Source organism: Dryobates pubescens, chromosome 22 (genome assembly GCF_014839835.1).
Source record: "Dryobates pubescens isolate bDryPub1 chromosome 22, bDryPub1.pri, whole genome shotgun sequence".
NCBI classification, from domain to species: Eukaryota; Metazoa; Chordata; class Aves; order Piciformes; family Picidae; genus Dryobates; species Dryobates pubescens.
Genome location: NC_071633.1, coordinates 6,128,482 through 6,155,481, shown reverse-complemented (window position 1 = coordinate 6,155,481; position 27,000 = coordinate 6,128,482). Strand labels below are relative to the sequence as shown.

At 43.6% G+C, this 27,000-nt stretch overlaps 1 protein-coding gene across 1 annotated transcript in view; it reads left to right on the top strand.

Moving 5' to 3' along the window:
- The window catches only part of LGR4 (leucine rich repeat containing G protein-coupled receptor 4), an 81,972-nt gene that overhangs the window by 14,507 nt on the left and 40,465 nt on the right, over nucleotides 1-27,000 (top strand). Inside the window, exon 2 of the mRNA XM_054171654.1 lies at nucleotides 21,199-21,270. Coding sequence (XP_054027629.1) covers nucleotides 21,199-21,270 — 72 coding nt within the window. The remainder of the gene's footprint in view (nucleotides 1-21,198; nucleotides 21,271-27,000) is intronic.

The window sequence follows — 27,000 nt, the reverse complement described above, 5'->3', positions numbered from 1 at the left end:
TGATACTGTAATAAGGCAATACAGGTAAAAAGTAAAAGACATTTTCAATTGGCAGAAAAATGCAACCAATATTTTTTTCAACTAACAGCTGTTGTTTAGTCATCCACTATTTAAATGTCAAAAGAGAATGACTCTTATTTAATGAGTGTGATGCAATGCTGCCAGACTGATTCCTTCTGTGATAGCAAAGAATACATATTTCATCTTGTGGAAACTTCTCAGGATTATATCCTCCTGTTTGCTCCTCATGCTGTCCTTTGTAATATATAGTATGGAGGAAAGAAAAGATCAGTTGTAAAGACCAAAAGGAGTTAAGTGCACAAATTATTTGTTAGTGTCCTTTTTACTTTAAGTTGATGGTGGAGGAGGTATGATGAATCATTTCTTGGAAAGGATGGTCCAGAATTAGTTCTAAAAGATTTGTCTTCTGTGATATGTTAATTTGTTATGCCATACAAATGCAGTCTTCCAATGGGAGTTACCTGTGATGGGAAAACATGAGAGAAAGGGGGCTTATTTCTTGATACTTACTGTTAAGTAATCCATATTGTAAAGCTCTAAAGCATTATGTTCTTTCCCATAAGCTTAGTGGAACACTGGAACAGGTTGCTCAGTGAGGTGGTTGAGGCCCCATCCCTGAAGATACTCAAGATGAGGCTGGATAGGGCTCTGGACAACCTGATCTAGTTAGGATGCCTCAGCTTACTGCAGAGAGGGTCGAACTAGATGACCTTTGGAGGTCCCTTCCAAACCAGACCATTCTGTGATTCTATGAAAAAGATGGGGATGCTTCTTTCTCTACCATGTTTACTGTAAACAGTCCTTACATTCTTGTAACTCTGTTGTGGTAAATATAATGAAAAGTAGGAAAAAAGTGCTCTTATTAAGATGGGATAATTATCCCAACTCAGCTATTAATTGCACAGCAAGTAAATATATTTATAAAAAACCCCTGTTTGCATGTATGTGGAGAAAATAAACTGCTCTGCACATGACAGATCTGTGTCTGTTTTTAAATTACACTGCCTTCATTATATCCTAATGTTTGTTTAAACACAAAGAAAAAGAGATCATATTTTGAGTGTTTTCTCACCTTTTATTTTAAGATAGTCTGTTGGAGCTCTAATCTCTGGTCCATTGCAGGATTGCTTGTACCTCAACTAAAAGCTAAACTCAATTACTGCATCTGCTTTATGCTCTTCAGATTTGGTAGTGAAGATAAGATGTGTTGGTATTTATTGTGGGATCTGACAGCGTAATTGCAGAGCACTGCTTCATTTCTGGTAGCTTAACTATTGATCTTAAACAACTGCATTAATGAAATTGAAAAGAGAATATGGTTTGCTAATTTCAGTAAAACCTTTTCACCCTCTGAGCTTTCAGGGGGTTAACTTTTTAGTCAGAATTGTGCTGATGTTAGGTTGGAAAAACTGATGTGTGGGTGGTAGTAAATGATGAAGTTGGTAGAGGGGAAACCAGAGTGTCAATAGGACTAAGCTGGCTCTATTAGGGCAGGTTTTGAGCCACTGGGCAGGTTTTACTGGCCCCAGTTTACTGAATCAGTAAAACTCATAGTCTTTCAAGGCAGAAGAAACCGGACTTCTCTGAGACAAGGGAGAACAAGAAAAACCAGATCTCTTTATTAATGCAGTTTGGGAGGGGTATTCTTTGTCCACCTTGCATCCATTACAGTTGTTTTCACGGAGTCGTAGGTTCATGCATCCAAAAGGAATTTACATTGCCTGATGGCCTTTAGGTAAGAGCTAGAGTGTATTTCCTTGCCTGTAGGAAAGCTGTAATGAGCTCAGAATGGGTCCGTGTTTGTTGTGTGGATATAGCTAAGGAGGCAAGGGTTCAAAAGCCCAGTTTTCTCCTTGGGGTTCATCTGTAAAATGCATGTCCCTGGAAAGATGCAGGTGATATTTCTTTCTGTCTACAGGCAGGCCAGAAATAGGTGGCTTACTCGACTGCCTTTTGTGGGTCGCTTACTTTTCCATCACATGTGCATTGGATGTGTTTATAGAGAAAAATTGATCCTGTGTACGTGATTAAACTTGACAAGCCTTAATCTCTGTTGCTAAGAGTGTGGGCTGGATAGCTAATGTGGTAGGTCTTTGTTTTTCATGTAAATACTTGTAAGGTTAGGCTTGCGTTTAAGTATGCTGGGTTGTTGGGTTTTTTTTCTTGACAGTTTAGCGATTAAAATCTACTCAGTTTTAAATAGGTGTAGTCATGTAAATCCTGAGAACAGAGTTAATCTGATGAGAACTTACTCTTTTCAAGAAAATCACTAGTAATAGATGCTTCCTTGACTTCTTATTTGTAATAGTAATCAAGGGCCATCAGGGTTGTGGGGGTTTTTTTGTGTGTCCCCTCCCCCGAGAGTGTCTATGAAAGATTTCATTTAGTTGCATGCATTTTCCTTGAAATACGTTGTTACATCCTCATAGCGAGTGGTGCTAGTTGAAGAATGCTGGGTAGGTAGGCAGTGTAGAGGGGAGGATTTTTAAAGGATTGCTTTTTTGCTTGCTCGGATTGGTGTTCGTAATAAACCCGTCTTTGTTCTGTTCTCTCTTTGTGTTGTGTGGGCTTTCTGTCAGTCATAAAAAGGCTATTCCCGTTTTCTTGCAAGGGAGAGAGCATTTTAGAGATTACCAGAGCCTTAGCCTGTGGTTCTTTGACGTGAAAAATGCCCTCTGCTAATGATTTTGGTAGGTTTTGGCTTCACCTTCTATTGCTGGGCTGGTCTCCTGCGAGGAAGCTGCCCATATGCAGCCTTTCACAGGGTAAGAGCATTTACAAGACAATGGGGAGCCGGCAGCACACTGGCGGGATTGGACCATCATGGCTGGGTGATGGCTTTGTTAGGTGCTGGCTGTACCTGATGCTCTTCACCTGCCCTTGTACCCTTCACTGCCTCCTCACTGGGTGCCCCACAAACAGTTTGCTCCTCAGGCCGATTTGAGGTGGGAAAGGACTACATGATGAGGCTGCCCCAGAGCACCTGCAAGCATGATAGTTCAGTGGTGTTTTCTTAAAACCATTTTGTTTCTTATTTGTAGCTGGGGGGAGAAGTCCTTCAGGGGATAAAGAAATACTGCAAGTTTCCGTAGCCTTTCTGTTAAGCAGAGGCTGCCCCTGATGCTGAAAGCAAAGTTCTCCACCAATGTCCTGTTTAATATACAAACACCAGTGTTGCATGAGTTCAGCTGTAAATAATGGAGCACAGATTTACCTCCATGTATACTGAATACAAGCAGATGCTCATTACTCCATGAAGCCACCAAACCCAACTAGCATATCTGTATATTTGCATAGATACACCTTTGCCTTCTCAAGCTCTGATTTTCAGACAATGCCCGTGTGTCATGTGCAGTCTCAACAAATTAGTTCCCTGCCTCACCCGGTCCTTTCTCAGCTGTCTGCTTCAGAATGCCCAGGGATGCTTCATCAACGTGCCTTGTTCTGCTTGCCTTCGTCTCGGGAGCTGCTGGCTCGCCGTGGGTTTGGGCGAGCTGTTGTGGTTCTGCCAGATTTATAACTGCCTGTATTCGTTTATTTATTTATTTACCTTAAGGTAGCAAGGGGCGTACAGCAAAGAGTGGGCACAGTTAGCTTGAACTTGTTTTTTATTGAGGATAATATTTAAAAGCTAAAATGTAACAGTATTTCAGTAGTGAATACGTGGAAATTGTGTGTGCTGCTTAATGTGTTTCAGAAATCCCTGTTACTTTTCTTCCTTAAATACAAGAAAACAGGCGTGTAATGCCTCATTGAAAGAAGCCCGTAGGGGTGCTTTGTGAGGGTCTTAATTAAGGGCTTTGAAAGACTAAACAAAAGGAAAAAGAAAATGCTACAGGGTTATTGTTATTCCAGCCCATTGGCTCAGGGAGCTGACCATCCATTGGTGCCTTCTGTCCGTTTGGGAGCTGAATGACACTTTTGTTCGTGGTTAACAGAGGTGAAAGAAGCCAATTATTGCCTGTCTTTTCCACGGGGCAGCTGCAGACGGATTTCACTGCGGGCAAATATGGACTTTTCTGCCACAAGGATGGTTGTGATGACAGTTATTTTTGTGGGATTGTATGAAAGAAAACAGATTTCCCCTCGCCCCCCCCTTTCCCCCTCCAGTGACTTGTGTAGATGTTTATTGAAAACTACTGTGAATAACGCTGGTGTGGAATGGGAATTTGTAAAGAGCTGGATTCCCCACACTAGCAGTGTACTTGGCTTTTTCTCTGGGTGTGAGAGACTGAAGGGGTTTGGGTTTCTTTTTGCCTCATATTTTTTCTTTTCCTTGCAGTTAATTTTAACTAGAGGGGTTTTCTAATTGGTGTGAAGCAAGCATTAACCCTCTTATGGCTGCCAGCTCAGGTTGCTGCCTGCGTTCTGTGCTGTAGTGATGGAGGGGCAGCTCCTGCAGGTGAGCAAGGCGTCCTGCAATGGCAAAATACCTGCCTGTGTGCCACTGGGCACCTCAGATAGTCTCTGCTTGAAACTTGCCCCCCCCTCCTCCCATGTCTGTGTTGGTTTGTCTAGTACATCATAAAAACCTTTTCCCACAACTCTTGCTTTTGTAATTCAAAATGTATTCCTTTCCTCCCTCCTCCATACCAAATCTTCTTTGAGCCTCTAGGTATAGTGTGAAAAGACAGGGTTGATGATGGACCAGGTTGTCTGGAGGATTCTTCAGTTTGGGGCAAATTTTGAGTGAGGACCTCTGTCTCTGAGTTTTTTATGCTGTAACAACTACTCAATATAATTAACTGTTTGGGAGGCCTGTCAGTGGTTGTGGTAGGTTGCATGTAGCCTCTTTGCGTAGCCCTCTACAATTTGCATTTAGACATAATAATAACATAAAAAATACGGAAAAGGAAGTGTTCCTCATCTTATGTGGCTTTCTGCTGCAGGTGAGGGTCTGCTTTTTGTCCTCCAGCCTCTGGAAATGGAAGTGCTATGAGGACGCTCCTCACAGAATCATAGAGTAGTAGGGGTTGGAAAGGAAGCTCTGGAGATCAATCATCTAGTCCAACCCCCATGCCTGAGCAGGTTCACCCAGAGCACGTTGCACAGGATGACATCCAGGCAGGCTTTGAATGACTCCAGAGATAAAGACTCCACCACCTCTCTGGGCAGCCTGTTCCGGTGCTCCATCACCCCCAAGATAAAGAAGTTCCTCCTCATGTTTCGATGGAACTTCCTATTTTCAAGTTTGTGCCCATCCTCCTGGCACTTACCCCTTAAGCATCAGTAAGATTCTCTCCCTCAGCTTTCTCTTCTCCATGTTCATCTTTCATCTCTTGGTGCATAAAGAGGAGTTTCTGTGCTTTCAGTGGTTTCTTTTCATCCAGACTCAGTATTTTCCTTTAGAGATTTCTTGGGGTTTGGTTTTGTTTTGTTTTTCTTCTGGATGGCTCATTACCTGCAGATGTGACTTTTCCTGCTGCTTTCCGCTAGGTCTGTAGGGGTTTGGAGCACAAGCCCTATGAGGAGAGGCTGAGGGAGCTGGGGTTGCTTAGTCTAGAGAAGAGGAGGCTCAGAGGAGACCTTTTTGCTCTCTACAACTACTTGAAGGGAGGTTGTAGCCAGGTGGGGGTTGGTCTCTTCTCCCAGGCAACCTGTGACAGAGCAAGAGGACACAGTCTCAGGATGCACCAGGGGAGGTTTAGGCTGGATGTTAGGAAGAAGTTCTTCACAGAAAGGGAGATTGGCCATTGGAATGTGCTGCCCGGGAAGGTGGTGGAGTCACCCTCACTGGAGGTGTTTAAGAAGAGTCTGGATGGGGTGCTTGGTGCCATGGTTTAATTGATTAGATGGTGCTGGATGATAGGTTGGCCTCGATCTCAAAGGTCTTTTCCAACCTACTCTACTCTGTTCTACTCTACTCTGTTCTACTCTGTTCTACTCTACTCTGTTCTACTCTACTCTGTTCTACTCTACTCTGTTCTACTCTACTCTGTTCTACTCTACTCTGTTCTACTCTACTCTGTTCTACTCTACTCTGTTCTACTCTACTCTGTTCTATTCTGTATTGCCAACCCACACTGGCTGAAGTTAATCATGCCTGCCCTGAGCTTAGCATTGTGCAGGCAGCCTTGCTTGGGGCTCTAGAAACCAATAGAGGATGCAGCTCTATGTGCACTTGTCATTTGCTGGCCAGTTTCAGTAGTAGGGCCGTCTCTGCCAAGTTCCTGAGAGCATGAGACGCATATGTGCAGAGTGAAGTGTGGGTGAAGTTGCCTTCACAACAGTGGCTGCTTATGCAGACACATCCACGGGGGCAAGGGTGACCATCTCCTGGATGTGGAGGCCTGGCTTGGCTCTTGGAGGGAGCGAGCAAGCAACCCAGCTCTCAGGGAAGCAATCTGATGTTCTAGCAAAGGAAGGTCTCTGCCTCTGTCTGATGGGAGGCAGGTGAGAAGGCTTTGTCTGCAGGTTGCTTGCAGAAGCAGAGCCAGTCTATTTATCTTCTGGGAGAGAGGACTAGTTGGTGGCCAAATTTATGAAGCAGTGAAGTGGTGTCTTGAGTTCCCCTCCCCCCCCAAATTCTGATAACACTAGCTATGTTTTTGTGGTGGTTATTTTTTTTCTCTCTGTGTGTGTGTGTTTGGTTTTTGTTTTGTTGTCTTTTTTACTGCAGGCTTTGAGGGAGAAGTCCCCCCGCTATGTATCTGCACACCACAGGTGCTGTAGATCCTGAACTTTGATGCATGTTGGGTTGCTTGACAGCAAATTCACTTTGGTGGGGAAATAGAAGTCCCACAACTTTAAGTGTCAGGGGAAGAGTTGTGGTTTTTCACAAGGCAAAGCAGACGTGAAGTTTTGCTTCTTGAAGTCAGGGAAGAGTCAGATAATTCCTAATGCTCTTCTTACACAAGAAGAAATAAAATTGATTGTGAGTACTTCCTTCATAGAATCCTAGAGTGGCTTGGGTTGGAAGGGACCTTAGAGATTATCTACTTCAGCCTCCCTGCCATGGGCCGGGATGCCTCTCAACTAGTCTTGGCTGCTCAGGGCCTTGACATCCCTTCTTCAGTCCTGTACTGTTGAAGTAGAATCTGAACCTGTAGCTCTTTTCTAAAGAGTGTCCTGGCAGACATTTGGGGCAGATTTCATTTCAGTTCATGTCTAAGGTTCACTGGAAGGTAAGGTGGGTACTCAACCTGTATCTTCATGCATGTAAGGGACTTGGCCATCCATCTCAAATAAATCAAGAAGAGGAATATAACTGAAACGAGTATGACTCAAAAGCTTGTATGAAGCTGGTGAGGCTGTTTGAATTCTGGTACTTAGCTACATGACTTGCTAGTAGGCAGCAGCTCTTGCTTTACCACTTGTTGAAGGTACTGTTTCCTGGGTGAAACGCAGGGGTCATATATTAGCACGCATGAACGCTGCCACGCGGGAGACTTCAGAAGGCTTCAGGCAGACTTTAATCCTTCAAATGTCATAAAGTGGAAATTACTCTCCTGTTAAAGTACTGTGTGATAATTGATGATCAAGAATTTCAAAACCTTGAGTTTCAAGTCTTAGGAAAGCTGTTGTGCTTCGGCAGCTATTTTGAGATGCCTTGAAAATCGCTGCTTAAAAGCACGCTTGGTTCTATAAAGGCCGTTCCAGGTGCTGCCATGAAATCTATTTTGACACTAGAAAGCTGCACTGTGCTTTTAGTTTTCCCACAGCACACAGATAATTATAGTGCTCTATTGCAGTGAAAGATGATTTTTTTCTGTTTTTTTTTGTCTCCCTAAGAAACAATTTTTAGTTGTGTCTGAGTTACATGTTATGTTGTAAGTGAAAGAAGTTCTTAAATGCTGAAGCTGTTGAGGCTTGGACAAATTGAGATGTTTACATTTTATCTTCTGTCTTCATCCTATCAGTGACAGTGTTCATACACCAAGTTTTTTCCCCCCTTTTTCTTGATTTTATTTTAGCCTTCTAAAACTGTAGGATTTATCCAGACTTTTGAGTCTCAGGATGCTTTCTAAACATTGGGTAGGTCAGACTAGGAGACCAAAATAAACCAGAAGAAAATGAATAAAATTGAGAGGACTAAAGTTGGCATTTTTATGAAATGGAATTTGTAACTGCTCTTGCTCTCTTTTTTTTTTCCTTTTTTTTTTTTTTTCTACCCCCAACAGAGCAAAAACATAAAGTGAAAATGTAATGTGAAATTTGTGAGTGTGTACGTGTAATGACAGCACTGCTTTGAGAATGGAATTAACCAGGTTGGAAAAGACCTTGGAGATCATCACGTCCAACCTATCACCCAACACCACCTAATCAACTAAACCATGGCACCAAGGGCCTCATCCAGTCTCCTCTTAAACACCTCCAGTGATGATGACTCCGCCACCTCCCTGGGCAGCACATTCCAATGGCCAATCTCTCTGGGAAGAACTTCTTCCTAACCTCCAGCCTAAACCTCCCCTGGTACAGCTTGAGACTGTGTCCTCTTGTTCTGGTGCTGGTTGCCTGGGAGAAGAGACCAACCCCCACCTGGCTACAACCTCCCTCAGGTAGTCATAGACAGCAATAAGGTCTCCTTTGAGCCTCCTCTTCTCCAGGCTAAGCAACCCCAGCTCCCTCAGCCTCTCCTCATAGGGCTTGTGCTCCAAACCCCTCCCCAGCTTTGTTGCCCTTCTCTGGACACCTTCTAGCAACTCAACATCTTTCCTAAACTGAGGGGCCCAGAACTGGACACAGGGCTCAAGGTGTGGCCTAACCAGTGCTGAGTACAGGGGCAGAATGACCTCCCTGCTCCTGCTAGCCACACTGTGCCTCATGCAGGCCAGGATGCCATTGGCCCTCTTGGCCACCTGGGCACACTGCAGGCTCATGTTCAGCCTACTATCAACCAGTACCTCCAAGTCTCTTTCTGCCTGGCTGCTCTCCAGCCACTGTGACCCCAGCCTGTAGCACTGCATGTGGTTGCTGTGGCCAATGTGTAGAACCCGGCACTTCAACGTGTTAAATCTCATGCCGTTGGACTCTGCCCATCTGTCTAGCCTGTCAGGGTCCCTCTGTATCAGTGTAAACAAATTGAAGTGCTGGGCTCTGTAGCATTCTCCTCCCCCTTCCCCACAGAGAACCAAAAAGCACTGTTCTCCTTTGAACTGAGGTTTGGGAAGGGGAAGCAATCTGTGCAAACCCACAAAATAAGACTTTACTGGGGCAAGGAACTGAACCTCAGCAGGTCTGTGTCTGCAGCTGTAATGGGGAGCTTTTGGTGTGGAATGTTTGTTGTAGTAAATACTGTGTTGCTAGGTGGAGAGAGATGTGGTGTCCTTGGAGTCCAAAGGGTGAGCCTGGCTCCCTGCACTCCTGTTGAGGCAGTTTAAGTTTTATGGAATTGCCCTTGAAGCTGTTAAATGGAACAAAACGTGCCTCGTGGGTGCTCGTGGTTACGTGGCAGGGACCTGAGCCTGGAGCCAGGGGACACCCAGATCTTATTAAACTGGTTAGATGGCATAGTTTGGTGATGTTCCTGGTGTTTCATCAATGGTTGTTCTCAGAAGTTTTTGATAAGGAAAAAATGCTTGAGAACTTCCTTAACAGCAATGAGCAAAACTTTGGCTTGCTGGTGTGTGAAGTGTCTGTGGCAGGTGCAGCAGTGTGTGCTCTGAATTAAAACTGAGACATGCATCTACCTGGGGCTGATTGGACTCATTAAAGAAAAATCAAAGTTAGAGTCATTTAAAAATGACATAGTTACCATAGTGGTTGATGGTTCATGATGACTTCACTACATAAGGACAGCTGTTGCAACTGGCAGTGTGCCCCTATTTCAACTTGGTTACAAACATAGTGTTGAATTGGATTTACTTAACATGATAAATACCCTTCTGTAAAACTCCTTTAGTGACTCTGGTAGATTCAGTTGCAGACATAGCTATATGTTGCAGTTTCTTTTAGTGTGCCGTTCCCACTGTCTTCTTCAATACCTTTCCTCTTTCCTACTACCATATCATAGACTCATTAAGACTGGAAAAGACCTTTAATATTAAACCCAGCTGTAACCCAACTACCCTAACCCCTAAACTGTATCCTGAAGCACCAGGTCTACAGCTTCTTGAACACTTCCAGGGATGGTGACTCCACCACCTCCCTGGGCAACCTGTTCCAGTGCCTCACCACTCAATAAAGTTTTTCCTAATGTCCAATCTAAACCTGCCACAGCTTAAACCTCTCATCCTGTCACTGGTTACTTGGGAAAAGAGACTAACAGCAGCCTCCCTGCAACCTCCTTGCACTGAGGTCCTGCAGCATATTCAGAGAAGAGCAATGACAAGAAGTGACTGAGGGAACTGGGTTTGTTTAGTCTGGAGAAAAGAACACTAAGGGGAGACCTCATTGCTCTCTACAACTCGCTGAAAGGAGGTTGCAGGGAGGCTGCTGTTAATCTTTTGTTAATAATTTATTAATAATTTAATTTAGTACTTATTACTTTTAAAACTTCCCAGTCAGGGAGTAGCTGCAATGTAAACTATGCTGAGAGCTTCCCTATCAGGCATTTGGATGATAGCAGGACACGCTACATGTTGCAGATCAGGCACATGGATGATTCCAGTGCCCACCTGGCTTTGTCCATGGACTTCTTTATGGTCTTCAACAGGTTGGTTATTCATATTTTGTGGTGGATACTGACAGATAGAGCAGGAGGGACTGTTAACAAAGGCCTGTATTGATAGGACAAGGGGCAATAGTTTGAAATTAAAGAGGAGATTTAGATTGGGTCTTTGGAACAAGTTGGTGGGGGAACACCAGAACAAGTTGCCCAGGGAGGTAGTTGAAGCCCCATCCCTGAAGATATTCAAGATGAGGCTCTACAAGTCTCTGAGCAACCTGGAGGATCTAGACAACCTTCTGAGGTCCCTTCCAACTCAAATCATTCTGTGATTCTATGAGTACCTTGGCAGAGGCTTTTCCTCAGACTGCTTGACTAACGTGCCAGTCACTCACAGCCCAATGCACTTGTGTTTTGCACTCAGTTCCCTGGTGCTCCTGTATTCCAGAGAGTAAATAATTGTAAGCCTATGAATAATGTATCATTTCTCTCTCTGCAATAAATAATCTTTAGCTATGAATGGAAATACTCTTGCACTAAAAGGCATTTTGTTTCCTCCTCCAACTTAGAAAAAAACCCTTTCTTTTACCCCAAATCTATGTGGCTCTTAAAAATTAACCTAAGAGCACGTTAACTTGGGCTGTATTCCTATGCTGGGACACAAACTCTTTCATAATAATGCAGTGGAATTTTTTTCTGGGTTAATTCCCCACCATGTGTCAACATAGGCCATTAACCGTATGTGTGATTGCTTAATGGCTGGCCTGCAGTGACTCAAATACCATTTCAAAACAGGTCTCTGCATACAAGTATTGTTCTCTCTAAGATCTTGATGATGGCTTGATTGGCACATGAATAGGGTACATTAGAGCTAGTTACTATGTCTGAAAGAAAGCTAAGACATCACGTTGGAAAAAAAAAAACAACCAACACAACAAAACAACAAAAAACCCAAACCCCAACAGGTTGATGTGACATGGGAAGGAGGAGGCAGGAGAAATAGCTTGCAGATACGGTGGGGGAAAGAGAGGGTTGTGATTTCTCTTGCAGGAACCGACCTGTCTGAAATGTTTCAGCCTTTCTTTGGCTGTCAGTGGAAATGTTGTAGGTCCTGCTTCACAAAATGCTGAAAGCTTGCTGGGATAAAACAGGATTTGTAGACTTTTTTCCCCTTTTTTTAAAACTGAAAAAGGACTCCCATCTTACACTTTTGAGTGTTACAATCCTTCCTAGTAGCCAGGGTTGGTAGATAACCTGCTTTTTCATGGAAGCAATCATAAATCAGACTAAGTGCTTCACCAGGTTCCTCAGGGAGGTTGTGGATTCTACCTCCCTGGAGGTGTTAAGGCCAGGTTGGATGAGACCTGGAGATCTAGTGGAAGGTGTCCCTGCCCATGGCAGGGGGGCTGGAGCTAGGTGATCCTCAAGGTCCTTTCTAACCCAAACAGTTCTATGAATCTAAGTGAATGGTCACACAAACATTCCAGTTACTTTAAGCAATAGAAAAGTGGATGGAAATGTTTCATATGAACTGATTGCTTAGCTGAGTGTAATTTCTTTCCACCTTTACCAAATGGAGTGAACCTACATATCTAGCAAATGAGCAACTGTCAGAAGTCTCCTGTGCTGTTTCCTTGCTTAAAAAAAATAAGGAAAATAAAGGTAATTAATTAGTTTTGGAAATAGCCATGGTGGGTAATAACTGGGCATTGCACATGGCAGCAGCACTGTGCAACTGGAGGGGGCTCCAAGCTCCACTGGTGACTTTGGGCTTCTTTGTGCCTATTTTCCCTCCTGAGCTGTTTGTCTTGTCCATGTAAGCTGCAAACTCTTCCAGATGAGGAGTGTCTTCAACCGTGTATTTGTACAGCACCAGTCATATTGACATGTTGAACCAGGGCCCTTAGCTTCTTGCAATTCAAATAAGAGGTGATAAGATGTGGTGCTCATTAGAGAGATAGCATGGGTACTTAGGAAACGGCAAGTGTACTTGCAGGATGGGAATGCAACCTATGTTTTACTTAGCCAGTCACAGCAGATGCTGACTAAGGCTTTAAGTATCTGGATATTTCCTTTCTTACAAGAATGTTTCCTAGAAGAAGTGGAAAAGGAAACACTCTCATAAATGAAAAAATGGCATGGCTGGTAGGCTTGCAGTGATTGCAAAATAGGCTGTGAATACAGACCAGATTGATGTGCTTTTTAAGTGTTGGAGGTCTCTCATCATGTCAGAGACGGTAGGACCATACTTGAGCTTGATGGAGAGAGTAGAATCACAAGAAGGAAAGTCTTCATCGATGCAAAAATGGGTTCCAAAGCTTCCATTTTTCCCCCCCATTATTAACAACTTTGTCAATGTTTAAAGGAACAGTAGATGAAGATTGGGAGCAGAAAAATGCACTGGGGTATGGCCATAAGGATTGGAGGGTGTGGGATAGTTAATATCACAGAGCCCCGGCCAGTGGCATTCTCAGAGGTGCCCTTAAGCTGGGCTCTTCCTTCTGGGAGATGGGCACTGGTAGTTGTGCAGACCTTGTCAGAAATTGGGAGAAGGTAAATTTCAAATCCATTACTTCCTTGTGCTGTTAACCATACACATTAGCTAACAGTGTAGGCCCAGGTAGCCAAACCTTGCAGTGATAGATGTAGGGAGCGCATAAAAAATAAGAAATTAATTACTCAGCATGTTACTTGAACATTCAAAAAAAACAACCCTCAAACACCATTGCAAGCTCAAACACTTCCCAAGTGTAGGTTTCTCTGTAAACACCATCTTTCCTATGCTTGCTGTCGGTTTGCCTCCCATTCATGATTTCCAGCTGTTGGGTTGGCATGTCTGCATGTAACACGCTTCCTGCGCTTCTTGGCTTCACAGTGCCAGCAGTTACTATCCCAAGCAGTCACTGTGAGTTGGTGCTTCTGGAAGAGAATTGCTCACCTCCTTTCAGGAAGATAGGATAAAATAATAACCAATTCCCCCAAGTTTTTTCTAATTGAAGGACTTTAATTGGAATTTCCTTTCTGTTTCTCTGTTCTTTTTATGCTTTCGTTGCATACTGAATATGAGCAAGATGTGGGACAGTATTAATGCAAACTCATTTACTCTGTCCCTTCAGTGGCTTTGTGTTCATCCTGGAGGAACTGGCTAAATGGGAAAGTAGATCTCAACCAGGGCTGTAATTCAGCTCCTGATCTTCCCTGATACTGGCTGCTCAGGTGAAAATTTGATTTGAAATTACATGGCTTTCATCATGTGAGCCAGCTCCCTGTACTCAAAGCGTTTCTTCAAGACCATAACACAAAGTAGATTGGTCAAACCTTGACCTTTTTTTTTTCCCCTCTCCCCCTGACTCACCCTCCACTCCAGCTCCTCTGCCTCTTCCTGCTGCCACACCACCAGGCAGTTACTCTGGTTAATGCAGATGTGACCTGGACCAAATGTGAAGCAGTGACCATCACTTTACAGCTACATCTACTTCTTTCTGTACCCTGTTTTTGGGATACTTGAGAAACAGTTGTTGGTCTGGAACATAAGAAAAAAAATTGTTTCTTTGATCTTCACTGATGTTCATCAGGACATTATCCATGTATCAACGGTCCCAATGCTAATGGGTGGCTAATTGTTGCTGAGTTTTTGCCAGTGTGGTGCTGATTTGTGTTTGCAATAACCTGACTGATCCAAAGTGGTTTCTAAAAGCATTTACAGCTCCAGCTTTTCCTAGTACTACCAAAATGGATCAGAGTTACTACCCATGGAATTTTACATAAGATTAAGACCTTTTACCTAATGGTTTTGTAGAAGTAGGTAGGAGGGCTTTATTCAAATATAGATAGCTCTGCCTAAATCATTTTGTAAGTGTTATAATAACTTGGTGGCAAAGGGCCCAGACCTTGGAAAAGACTGAATGGAGCCTACAGTATTACATGTTATTATCTATCAGCAAACAGGTTAAGCTTGCTCAGAGGGAGTATTTTATAGGATTTTGAAGGTGCCTTGTTGAAACATGATCTTCTTGCCTTCAACAAACACTCCTCTCCCTGTCTCCATCCTTCTCTCTCTCCCTCCCTCCCCTTTCCTCTTCCCCCTCTCTCTCCCCCTTCCCATATAAATTTAATAAAAGATAGAAGTTAGCTAACTTCTTTCTGGTCTTCCATCTGTTAATGGAGTGCAGGGAAGCACAGGGGAACATTTTGCTTCTATTTTCTAAACATCCAATCTCACAGAATAAGAGGATGGTTTAGGTTGGAATGGACTTTAGAGATCATCTACTCCAGTGTAATTGACACAGATCTGATTTTCCTTTTCTTTAGCTGGATTTATTTTATTTGTTCCATCTTAAGATCTTTATAACAAAGTGGGATATTTTAGGTCATTAGCATGCAGGGCACAAATGTGGGAAGGGTACGTGCCCCAAGTTCAGTGCAGATCCAAGTGCTGAGAGCTAAGGCAACAATGCAGGCTAGAAAGTGTAGCCTCAGCATCTCCTGTGAGTTTTAGGAGACATGCCAGCACCCCAGAGCTGGGTAGTAAGGAAGGTTGCTTTGCCTAAAATGTGCACACCTTTCGGCTTGGAAGATGCAGTGGAGATCATTTGGGCTGTTACAGCTAAATGTCCCTCAGTCCTGGGAGGGCAAGATTGTTTTCCTTTTCCAAGCTGTTGTGTGTGGGTCATTAGCTTTCATTCTCTGCCTATATCTTGGGCTAATTTATTTATAATTTTCCCTATCCCTTCTGAGGCCTCTACAGGAAGTCTGTTTCCCATTTTGTGGTCCTGCTTTGTTGTTGCAGCTTTCATTCTCACAGAGGAAAGGGGCAATAATTCTTGCATTTCTGTCATCCCTAGTCAGCTGTCCTTTGCTAACCAGAGTCCCACTCTGGCAATCATTAAGAAAGACAATTGCAATTAATCTGACAAGGATCAGGCTACTCTGTGGCAGAGGCAATACTTTAAAATGAGAGAGGAAGCTCTCCATGCCCAGTGGGAGATGCTCTGACATCCTGAGCATTCTAATTCTCCAGTGCTGTGTGGTGTAACTGAAGCCACTTTTTAAGGATAAGCAAGAATTGATTTGTTTTTATTTATTGGTTTATTTAAAAAGATGTGAGAGAATTAGTAAGGTGCTATTCCTGAGAAGGAATGGAATGGAATGGAATAGAATTAACCAGGTTGAAAGAGACCTTTGAGATCGAGTCCAACCTATCATCCAACACCATCTAATCAACTGAACCATGGCACCAAGCACCCCATCCAGTCTCTTCCTAGACACCTCCAGTGATGGTGACTCCACCACCTCCCTGGGCAGCACATTCCAATGGCCAATCTCTCTTTGTATGAAGAACCTCTTCCTAACATGCAGCCTAAATGTTTCTGCTCATCCTAAAGTTTGGGGAAGTTTGACTTTGATTAATAGTAACATATCCTTAAAAACCAAACAAATAAATAAAAAATCAACTCCAAACTTTTCATCAGGAACTGGAATTCTTGCACAGGAGGAGTATAATAAAGTGCAAGTGACATATATTGGCCTAGTTTGGTTTCTGGAGCTTCCATGGGGTGGTTTAAGAATAGTTTAAATCTCCTGCTTTATGAAGAGAGAAAATTAGACTAGAATAGACCAGACCAGGTTGGAAGAGACCTTCAAGATTATTGTGTCCAACCCATCATCCAACACCACCCCATCAACTAAACCATGGCACCAAGCACCCTATCAAGTCTCCTCCTGAACACCTCCAATGATGGTGACTCCACCACCTCCTCGGGCAGCCCATTCCAATGGGCAATCACTCTGTCTGTGTAAAACTTCCTCCTAAACTCCAGCCTAAACCTCCCCTGGTGCAGCTTGAGACTGTGTCCTCTTGTTCTGGTGCTGGTTGCCTGGGAGAAGAGACCAACTGCTGCCTGTCTACAGCCACCCTTCAGGTAGTTGTAGAGAGCAATAAGGTCACCCCTGAGTCTCCTCTTCCCCAGGCTAAACAACCCCAGCTCCCTCAGTCTCTCCTCATAGGGCTGTGTTCCAAGCCCTTCCCCAACTTTGTTGCCCTTCTCTGGACACGCTCCAGCAAGTCAACCTCCTTCCTAAACTGAGGGGGTCAGAAGTGGACACAGTACTCGAGGTGCAGCCTAACCAGTGCAGTGTACAGGGACAGAATGACCTCCCTGCTCCTGCTAGCCACACTGTTCCTGATGCAGGCCAGGATGCCATTGGCCCTCCTCGCTGCCTGGGCACACTGCAGGCTCATGTTCAGCCTACCATCGACCAGCACCCCTAGGTGAAATGTTGTGCTGCATGTTTTTACTGTGTCCAGCAAAGGTGCTGTCCTCTCCCCAAGCTAGTTTATTGAACTGAATGCCTCCTTTCAGCAGAGGGTTTTGTAGCATCCTTGCTGATGCAAGTAGTTTTAAAGGTACTTGTGTTTCTCTGTTGGGTGAAAGCAGAGGAGTTTGCTAAACTATGCTGGGAATGAAGATTAGAATAACTGTCAGAATAACCTGAAGGGATCTACCTGAAGAAGTCTGAAGACAACAAATGACTGTTGGAGTACTCTGGCTTCATTTAAAATCTCTATCCTGTAAAAATGAGTCTCTGCAGTACCTGGCACGGTGTAATAACATTTTCAGCAGGTTTCTTCAAGCTTCTTTGGTTTGTTTGTTGGGGGTTTTGTTTTGGTTTTGTTGGTTGGTTAGTTGGTTTTGTTTTCTGTAGTACCGTTGTGGAAGAGGACAAAACTGTTGACCCAGTGTGAGAGCTTTATTTGTTGTGGAGAACTGCAGGCAGGGCAGCACTAGCTCTGTAGGAGGGAGCAGGGTGGTTGTTTACATTCTGGTGTTACATCTCTCCTACCTGAAATGGCGAAACTGGTTGTAACTGTGATTCATGCTAGCCCTGAGAGGCAGCCTCCTTTTGCTAATGAGGTTACCACCTTGGGCTGCTCGTCATTTTGGTTTCGATGCCAGCTCCTTGCCTGATCGTGCCCTGACCTGCCTGGGTTAAAGCTGGCTAGCAAGCGAAGATTTAGCCTGGCTGCTTAGTGCAGATAAGCCTGGTTAATGGCTAACTGCTGAAAGGTGCAGCTCTGCCCCTGCCTTCTTCCTTTTCTTGGTGAATCTACAGTGTAAAACCACAGCATAGCTGGCCCTCAGTTTTTCCCCTTTGAGAGCTGTTGTGTCCATTTTGTGGTTTCTGGAGAGAGCATATTAAAACTGTGGATGCTAACACTTGGAGCTACAGGCAAAACCCATTCTCTGCTAATTTCAGATGCTGAAATTAACAAAGCTGGAATTTCAAAAGCCAAAATTATGTCAGTTTTGGATGTCAGCCCTGCTGTATGTCTACACAGTTTCCATTATTTTTACTACCCCCATTTAATATGGTTTTTGTAATAACAGGGCTTTACATCACCTGGATAATCATTTGAGAGAGTTATGGGTTTCTCACACAGGTTATTATTGCTGAGGATTCATGTAGGGTCTCCACTCCTTTCTTACTCTTCTGCCTTATTTGTAAATGCTTCCCAGTTGATACTGGACAGGGATATGTAGCCCTCTAGAAAGGGGAGGGCTGGCCTGAATGTGTGAAACACTTGCATTCATGACAATTTGAAAAATGTGTATGGGGTGTAGGGAGAATAAAGGTTGCAGTCTCCTGTGGAGCAGACAGCTGACAGTTCATGTATCTGATACTCTTATTTATTTTCCTGCACAAGAAGAAAAATGTCCCCCACGGCAACTGCAGCATCTCATGGTACCCAGGCTGCTGCCGAGACACAAAGCACCTCTTCAAGCACGTGGGCTGTAGAGTTCAGGCATAAATCATCCTCAGTTCAGCTCCTTCTGGAGCTCAATCAAGGAGTCTGTTGTGCTGTAGTGGATTTTCTTGGTCTTCTTTTCACAACTGGACTTGATTTGTATGTGCTGAACTTCATTTTGATCTCCATTGCTCTTGAGTTAAGTTAGCATACTCATAACAGCTGCTGAAGAGTAACTCTCTTGGTTTACACTGGGGTATGAGGAATGAAGTTTTGGCCTGCTATTTAGTAAACATTTAGCTTAAAGAAACAGTTACATCTAGATCAGATGGGAGAGCAGTGTTCCTGTCAGTGATGGCTGGGGGGGGCCTGTGCTGTTTGGTCAGCACAGCAGTCCAGTTGCCAGCTACTTGTTCATCTCAAATTCACTGACATCAGTTGACATTACCAACTGCTATAAGGAAAAAAAATACACCCCCCACCCCAGTGGGGTTTTTAGTGCATTCTGTTGTCAGTATAAATAAAGATACTTTTTTAAATGAGCTGTGTTAGACATTATGGTTTGGCAGCTGAAAGAATACCATGGGCACTCTTGCAGAAAGTGGTTTAATTAGCTGCTGCAACATTTTTGGGAGGTTATAAGGCACTAGCATGGCATTTGTTTTGTCATAGCATGAAAAAAGGCACAAATGTCCCACCACACTATTTCCTCACAAGCAGCATCATCCCCTCTGCATGTTTCTTGCTCCCCTTAGGGGTCTTACTCTGAACTTCCTAAGGCCAACACCTAGTCCTGTCCTGGGTGGGAGCCAAGGAAGATACCCTGAACACGAACCTTTCTAATTTCTCAAGAAGATTGGTTTTGCTGCTACAAAATAGTTCTTCAGGGATTTGTGCCCTTCAGGTGTAGCAGGAAGATTCTACATAGGCCTCTCTGCCTATGTAGAGAGGCCTCTCTGCCTTCTCTGCCTCATCATCAGAAGTGATAATTCCAGTTGAAGCAGATGTTTGAAAAACAGTGGTGGTTGTGGATGGGCTAAGAAATTCTGCCCCAGCAGCAGGCAACGGCTGATACTTCATTTCAAGGTCAACCTTATTAGATGGCAAACAAAATCTGGTGTCCTGTAAGCAGTTATACCAGCCCTTCAGATCTTCATGTAGCAGCTTGAGTGGTACTTGCTGACTGTTGGTGAGATGAAAAGAATGGTTTGGTTTTGTTTGCTTTCTTTTTACCCCAAATATGTGTGAAGGTGGCACATAAATTCTAGAGAATGTGTGGAAGACACCAAGCAGCAGGAAGGACTATACAAATGAGGACTATACAAATGAGCCACACTGAATTGCTCATCAAATTGCATCAATGGGGTGGGGGGGAAAGCAGTAACCAAGTAGAAAGTAAGAACGTGAGTTATGTCATGAACTGTTAGGCAGTTATTGGTTTAATTATCAAACTGAATTATTTCTGTGCTACTTTTACTCACATTGAGTCAGAACCAGCTTCAGGAGTGGATTATCTGTGATGGTTATGTAAGTGTGAACTGAGGCCATGGCACCAGTTTGCCACTTACTGCTCCTTTGGAAAGAAAAAAGCTGAACAGTTCTGCATACCTATCATGTAAGCACTTGCTGCCAACCTGTCTCTGCTCACAGACTGAGAATGAAATCTGCTTGAAACTATTACCTGGAGGACTTCTATAGGGTTTTGTAGGGGGTGGGGGGGAAACTGACTGTGGTAGAGCTAAGACATGTTGCTGCTATTCTCGTCAGTTGTTCCAGAAGCCTGTATTTGCCAGAAGCTCTTTATTAAGTCCCAATGCATGTATTCTTTGGTTTTTAAAGACATTGTGGGATGAAAATTTGCTTGGTGGGTGGTCACAATCTTTTCTTTCTTTAAATAATTTTTGCATATGTTGTGGTTTTCAAGCGGTCTTAATCATCTGTGTTAAAATAGCATGCATGTCTAAGTTGGTAAAATGGAATACTGGGGATAACAGTGCTGTAGAGCCCTTTCCATGCATGTGTGGGGCTACACCCTGTAGTTTCACAGTCATTTTTTTAATATATACTTTTTTTTTGCTTGGAGGTGTCAGAAAAGATTGTTATCAACTTCCCATTATATGTAGGTCTTTGCTGCTGGATTCTCAGATGGTTGTGCTTTGAGAGTGTAGCATGCACATTTCTAGAAACAGGTATCAATAGGTGATGCTAGGTTATTTTCTTTTTCTGTTATCATACCATCTGAATAGAATAGACTAGACTAGAATGGAATAGAATAGAATAAACCAGGTTGGAAAAGAGCTTTGAGATCATCACGTCCAACCTATCATCCAACACCCTCTAATCAACTAAACCATGGCATCAAGCACCCCATCCAGTCTCTTCCTAGACACCTTCAGTGATGGTGACTCCACCATCTCCCTGAGCAGCCCATTCCAATGGCCAAAGTCTCTGTCTGGGAAGAACTTCTTCCTGACATCCAGCCTAAACCTCCCCTGGTGCAGCTTGAGACTGTGTCCTCCTGTTCTGTTGGTAGTTGCCTGGGAGAAGAGACCAACCCCCACCTGGCTACAACCTCCCTTCAGGTAGTTGTAGACAGCAATAAGGTCTCTCCTGAGCCTTCTCTTTTCTAGGCTAAGCAACCCCAGCTCCCTCAGCCTCTCCTCATAGGACTTGTGCTCCAAACCCAGCTTTGTTGCCCTTTTCTGGACACATTCCAGCAAGTCAACATCTTTCCTAAACTGAGGGGCCCAGAACTGGACACAGGACTCAAGGAGTGGCCTAAGCAGATTAGGCTTTCTTTTTCTCCTTTTTTTTTTCCCCTAAAGTGTAAAAATCCCTTCTTGTTTATTAATAAATGTGTTGTTTTTGTTTTTTCCTCCTGCAGAGATATCAGCATGAATAACATCACAAGGCTACCAGAGGATGCATTCAAGAACTTCCCCTACTTGGAAGAGCTGTAAGTGTTGCACACCCATTAAAAGTTTTGCTCCAACATCAGCTGACTATGTGAAATGGCAGGTGGGTGGGGAAACAGTGTTGGGTTGAGCTGTGAACACAGATAGCAATTAGACTTAAAAAAAAAAAAAAGAAAGAAGAAATCATGTACATGTTTGGAAACTGGAACAATAAATGCTATTTACAAGGGACTTTTTTAAGGTAATTATTTTAATCATGGCTAGAGTGATGACACACGCCAATTATAACGTTATCCAGAGATAACAGAGGAGGTATGGAACTGCCATTGTTTCCAAAGGAGCTACAGCATAGCTCTTGCATAAGTTCCATAAAATGTGTGGTGTTTCATTTACTGAGCAGCTTGCTCCCTTTGCCTCTGTAGGTTGCAAATGGTCACAAGGTCATCCTGACCTGCATCAGAAATTCATGTTCTGTACTACAGAGCTTCTTGGTCTTAGTTTCTCTGGCCTTTTTCTTTTTTTTAAGGTTTTACTTAGGTGATACTTGCACTTTATACTTGAATTTTCTTAGAATCATAGAATCAACAAGGTTGGAAAAGACCTCAAACATCATCAAGTCCTATCTGTCACCCAAGACCTCATGACTACTAGACCATGGCACCAAGTGCCACGTCCAATCCCCTCTTGAACACCTAAGGTTGTTAGGGTTCAGCTTAGCCCAATGTTTTGCTGGACTCTGAAGTCGTAACTGAGATACCTTTACAAAGTTGAAGCACCCTTTCACAGCATAGCCCTGGATTAGAATGGGTTTCAGAGTCAATAAATGGGGAGAAGGTTTGACTTTCAGTTACTGCTTTAGTGTTATGTGACAAGAGACTTCTGTGTGCTTCAGTTTCCTTATCACAGAATCACAGAGTGTTAGGGGCTGGAAGAGATCACAAAAGATCAAGTCCAACCCCTCTCCCGGAGCAGGTCACACAGGAATGCATCCAGGCAGGTTTTAAATGTCTCCAGAGAAGGAGACTCCACAACCTCTCTGGGCAGCCTGTTTCAGGGCTTTGTTACTCTCACAGGGAAAAAGTTTTTTACCTTATGTTCCCATGGAACCTCCTCTGCTCCAGCTTGCATCCATTGCCCCTTGGCCTATCATTGGGCATCACTGAGAAGATCCTTGCTCTGTCCTCCTGACACTTCCCTTCCCACATTTACAAATAGAGGGTAATTGTTCAGCCCTTGCCAGAAAGCATTGAGAACCTCCAGTAATAAGCAAGAGATAAGACAAAACCACTGCAATTTGCTTTGCTTCTCTTGCATTTTCCATGTCAGTGTAGCATTTCTGAAACAAACAGCATCTAAAATCCACAGTAAGGATTCTGTTCTTATTTGTGACTTTGTCTAGACTGGAACGGGGAGAGATTGTTTCAATAAATTCACCTTATGGGAAGAAGAGCTCATTTCCCAAGACAGGCAAACCCTTAGGAAGTAAGGAAGCATCCCTCTGACTTTACAGATGAGGAAACTGAAGCAAAGAATGAAAGCCATTTATAGAGGGCATCAGGATAAATTAACCCTGCAGTAAAAGTGCAGATAAAGTCCAAGCCCTTTTTACGCTGTTATCTGCTCTGATTGATATGATCACTGTAGCTCCCTGGAACGAAGATACTGAGAAACTGATAACAGATGCATCATTTGCTCCTGAAGAAAGGTTTGCATTCCTGAAAACTCTGTTTTCCTTGCAACCCAGCTATACTTCTTGGTTTAGTAAGGTCTTCTACCTCTCCTTAAAATTTTGGTCTTCCTTATAACCTGATAATGGAGGAGCTACCATTACTAATACACCTAAATAACTCCATTTTCCCTGGTTCTTAAGTAGGTTTGACTCGGGTCAGTACAATTATGAAGCGCAGTTGAGCTTATTTGTGTCAGATGAGTTGTGTGTGATATCTTGTTTCATGCTTAACAGGGTCTGGTTTATCCCCATGGACTTTTGGTATTGCTTAAATTTGCAATATCATTGAGAATACCTCATGAAGGAAGAGAGGTTTACCAGGATTTCAGGTTGTGCATGTGTGTAATGAGCACCATTTAAGGCAGGCTCTCTCTCATCTGTAGTCCACTTGAAAAATAAATTAAAAAATTGGAAGCCTGGGAAGGCTTGCTTAGCTCAGAATATATATAAGCCAGCATCACCTATGTCAGAGAACCATAGGATGGCTTAGGTTGGAAGGAACCTCAGAGATCATTTATCCCAACCTCCATGCCGTGGGCAGGGACATCTCTCAAGTATACTCAGCTGTTCAAGGCCTCATCCATCCTGGCCTTCAATACATCTAGGGAGGAGGCATCCACAACCTCCCTGGGCAACCTATTCCAGAGTCTCACCATCCTCATACTAAAGAACTTCTTCCTAAGATCCAGTCTAGACCTACTCTCCTCAGCTTCAAACCATTCCTCCTTGTCCTATTGCTATGAAAAGTCCTTCTCCAGCCTTCCTGCAGGATCTCCTCAGGTATTGGAAGGCAGGTCTAAGGTCCCCCTAGAGTCTTCTAGACTGAATAAACCCCAGCTCCCTCAGCCTATCCTCATAGCAGAGGTACTCCAGCCTTTGGATCATCTTTGTGGGCCCCTCTGGACTCGCTCCAACAGCTCTGTGTCCTTCTTATGCTGGGGACACCAGAAGTGTCACCAGTATTCAAGGAGGGATCTCAGCAGAGCAGAGTAAAGGGACAGAATCCCCTCTCTTGCCCTGCTGGCTGCACCCCTCTTGATGCAGCCTAGGACATGGCTGCCTTCTGGGCTGCATGAGCACACTGCTGGCTCATGGTGAGCCTCTCATGGCTCAACACACCCAAATCTCTTTCTTCAGAGCTACTCTCGACCCACTCTGCACCCAGCCTGGATTTGTGCTTGGGATTGTCCCAATCCAGATGGGCAGGACCTTGCGCTTTGACTTGCTGAACCTCATGCAGTTGTCACTGGCCCACTTCTCAAGCCTGTCAAGATCCTTCTATATGCTTTATACAACATGCTGCTATGTGTTTTGTTAGACTATATTTGTAATCCAGCTTTCTTTCCCCAAAATTCTTTGTAGCCATATTTGACACTAAAAGTTGAAAAAAAACCCCAACTCCTCCAAACAGTTCTGTTTTCCCAACTTCAGATGATTGTGGGAGACTTCATTTTCCCCCCCTATAAGTAATTAAGCAATAAAACCTAACTGGTGGGTGTGCATATTGTGTAACTTCCATAAACCCTGCGGTGTGTCAGGAGGTAAAGAGAAAAGGCAGAGCCTTCAGCCATCATCTGTTGTGCTTGTTGCCTGAGAGCCATTTGCTGCACATCCCTCATTGTCCCCCTAAATTCCAGCATTTCAGTTTAAATAAATAAAAGGCTAGCATTAACCTCAGAATTTGATGTGAACATTCAGAACCTTTAAGTCTTGCCTAGCATGCTTACTTGATATTTTAAAGAGATTTCTGGGGGAAAAAAACCAACCCAACCCAACAAAACAAAAACCACACTCCCCAATCCCAACAACTTTACAGTAGTGATGCCACATATTTGAACATTTTCAGGTCAATCATAATTCCTGACTAAAACCCCCACAATTCTCATTTTATGTTCAGGTTGCCTCCTAGAGCTGCAGGGATAGGAGAATCTCCAGAAAGATTAAAAAGGACAGTTCTCTCCAATTCAACAGTTGTCATGATGCAGAAAGACAGGAAAACAGAGCCATAAGTAGACAGTATCTATGTACAGTGCTTCTGAGTTGAAAACCAAGACCTGTGAGTTGTTAGCAGTGGTTCACAGCAGCAGCCTGCTTTGAATTTGAAGCCTGTTTGCAGAGTCTCTGGCTGTGCCCACCAGCAGTGAAATGAGGAAGGTTTTTCTTTGCATTAAAGATGTGATTATGATCATCTGTGCACAAGTCATCTCCAGGTTGCCTTGCTCCAGCTCACATCCCTTCATTCTGCCCATTCCTTTTTCTCTCTGGGACAGGGTATGGAAAGTTTTGAGTCTTTATTTTTGCTGTTTGTGGACATTAAAAAAAACAAATGGTCTTAATTCCTGCTCTACAACCACAATTTTTGCTCTCCACCCTAAAATGATTTCCAAACTTTATTCCTGGCTTTTATTTATAGTTGAACAAATAGAAAATCTGGCTGTTAGGCACTAGCAAAGTTGCTTTTTCAGCACAGAAACCTGGGTGTGGATCTCCATACCAAAGAAAAAGAGACAGACTTAATGCAAAGTGGTGTTGCCATTGGTGCTAGAAATGACTTTTCCATCTAGAATTTTTCCCAACAATTGCCTGTCCAAAGCAAATGAACATCCCACAAACTGATGGGAATGTAGTAAGTACCCATGCCACCTTGGACCCTGGTAGTTCTTAGGATCATAGAATCAGTAAGGTTGGAAAAGACCTCAAAGATCAAGTCCAACCTGTCACCCAAGACCTCCTGACTACTAAACCATGGCACCAAGTGCCATGTCCAATCCCTTCTTGAACACCTCCAGGGATGGTGACTGCACCACCTCTCTGGGCAGCCCATTCCAATGATTAGTCACTGACAGAGTTAATTAATATTGCAAAACAGTATCACAGAATTTAATTGAATGTAAATAGGAGGCAATTAGATGTGTTATGCAGGCAACTGAGTCTTGCACAGTGCAGCTATGAAGAGGTTGGGTTTAGAAAAAGGCAGTAGGAGCTGTATAAAATGGGGGTTGGCATTTCCTTACTGCAGTGAATTATTTGAGACTTTGGAGAGACTTCAGAAGAGCATTTTCTGAATCCTAAAATGAACACTAGTGAATAAAATTGAAGGAAGCACTGTACCAGATTGAGAAAGCTGGCTGCTGGATTACAAGGTGCCTTCTATGTCACCAAATAGGAGGTGACCTGGGTGCTTCCCTCTCTGCATCTCATGCTGGGTTACCCGAGACAGCTGCTGGAGACCAGCAGGTCTGACGCAGATGGGACACTGGTGGCTGTCTGCGGTGGCAGTTGGGGCCAGGGGGAGGAGGCATCTGACATGACGCTAAATGGCAGCATTTAGGGAGCTAACTCCCTTGCAATGTATCACATTTGCAGGTTTAATCTGAGTATTCATACCTTTGAGATAATTATTATTCGTGGGTGCAAGCAAAGGGGTTCCAGCTTGCCTGTGGGCAGAATCTGCCTGTTGGGTTATGTGCTCCACGTGCCCCTGTTCGCAGCCTCATCGTGTGTGTCACTGCATAGCACACTTATCATATGTCTGTAGGATTCCTGCACTATTTATAAATGTTATAAAAATTCTCCATCTCTGTGTAACTGATACCCATCTGGAAGTAATTGCAAATGATTGAAATGGCAATTGCCAGAGTCAGCGAGGAGCAGACCACCAAGGGTTTTGCCACAGCAGTTAATGAAGTGTATTCTCCAGAAAATGTTAATGTAAATATGCTGCAGCCCTGAACATGATATGGAAACTGAAAATCCTTGAGGAACTTGGCCACAGTTTTCTAACCACACCTTTGTGTATTTATAGAAGAGGGAAATATAGTTAGATGATGCAGAGTTTTTAGAAAGCAGAAGCCATTTGCCAGTGTGAATTTGTAACTGGAAGAGGCAGGCTGTGTGTTGTGTTTTGATGTTCTTACAGAAAGTTGCAGTGCTTTCTAGCATTGAAAGTTACCTGAAGCAGTGTGAAGGATTTTAACTGTGTGATTTCCATTCACTGTGTTTGTGAATGGTCTGCTGGCTTAATTAAAGAGGTTTCCTCATC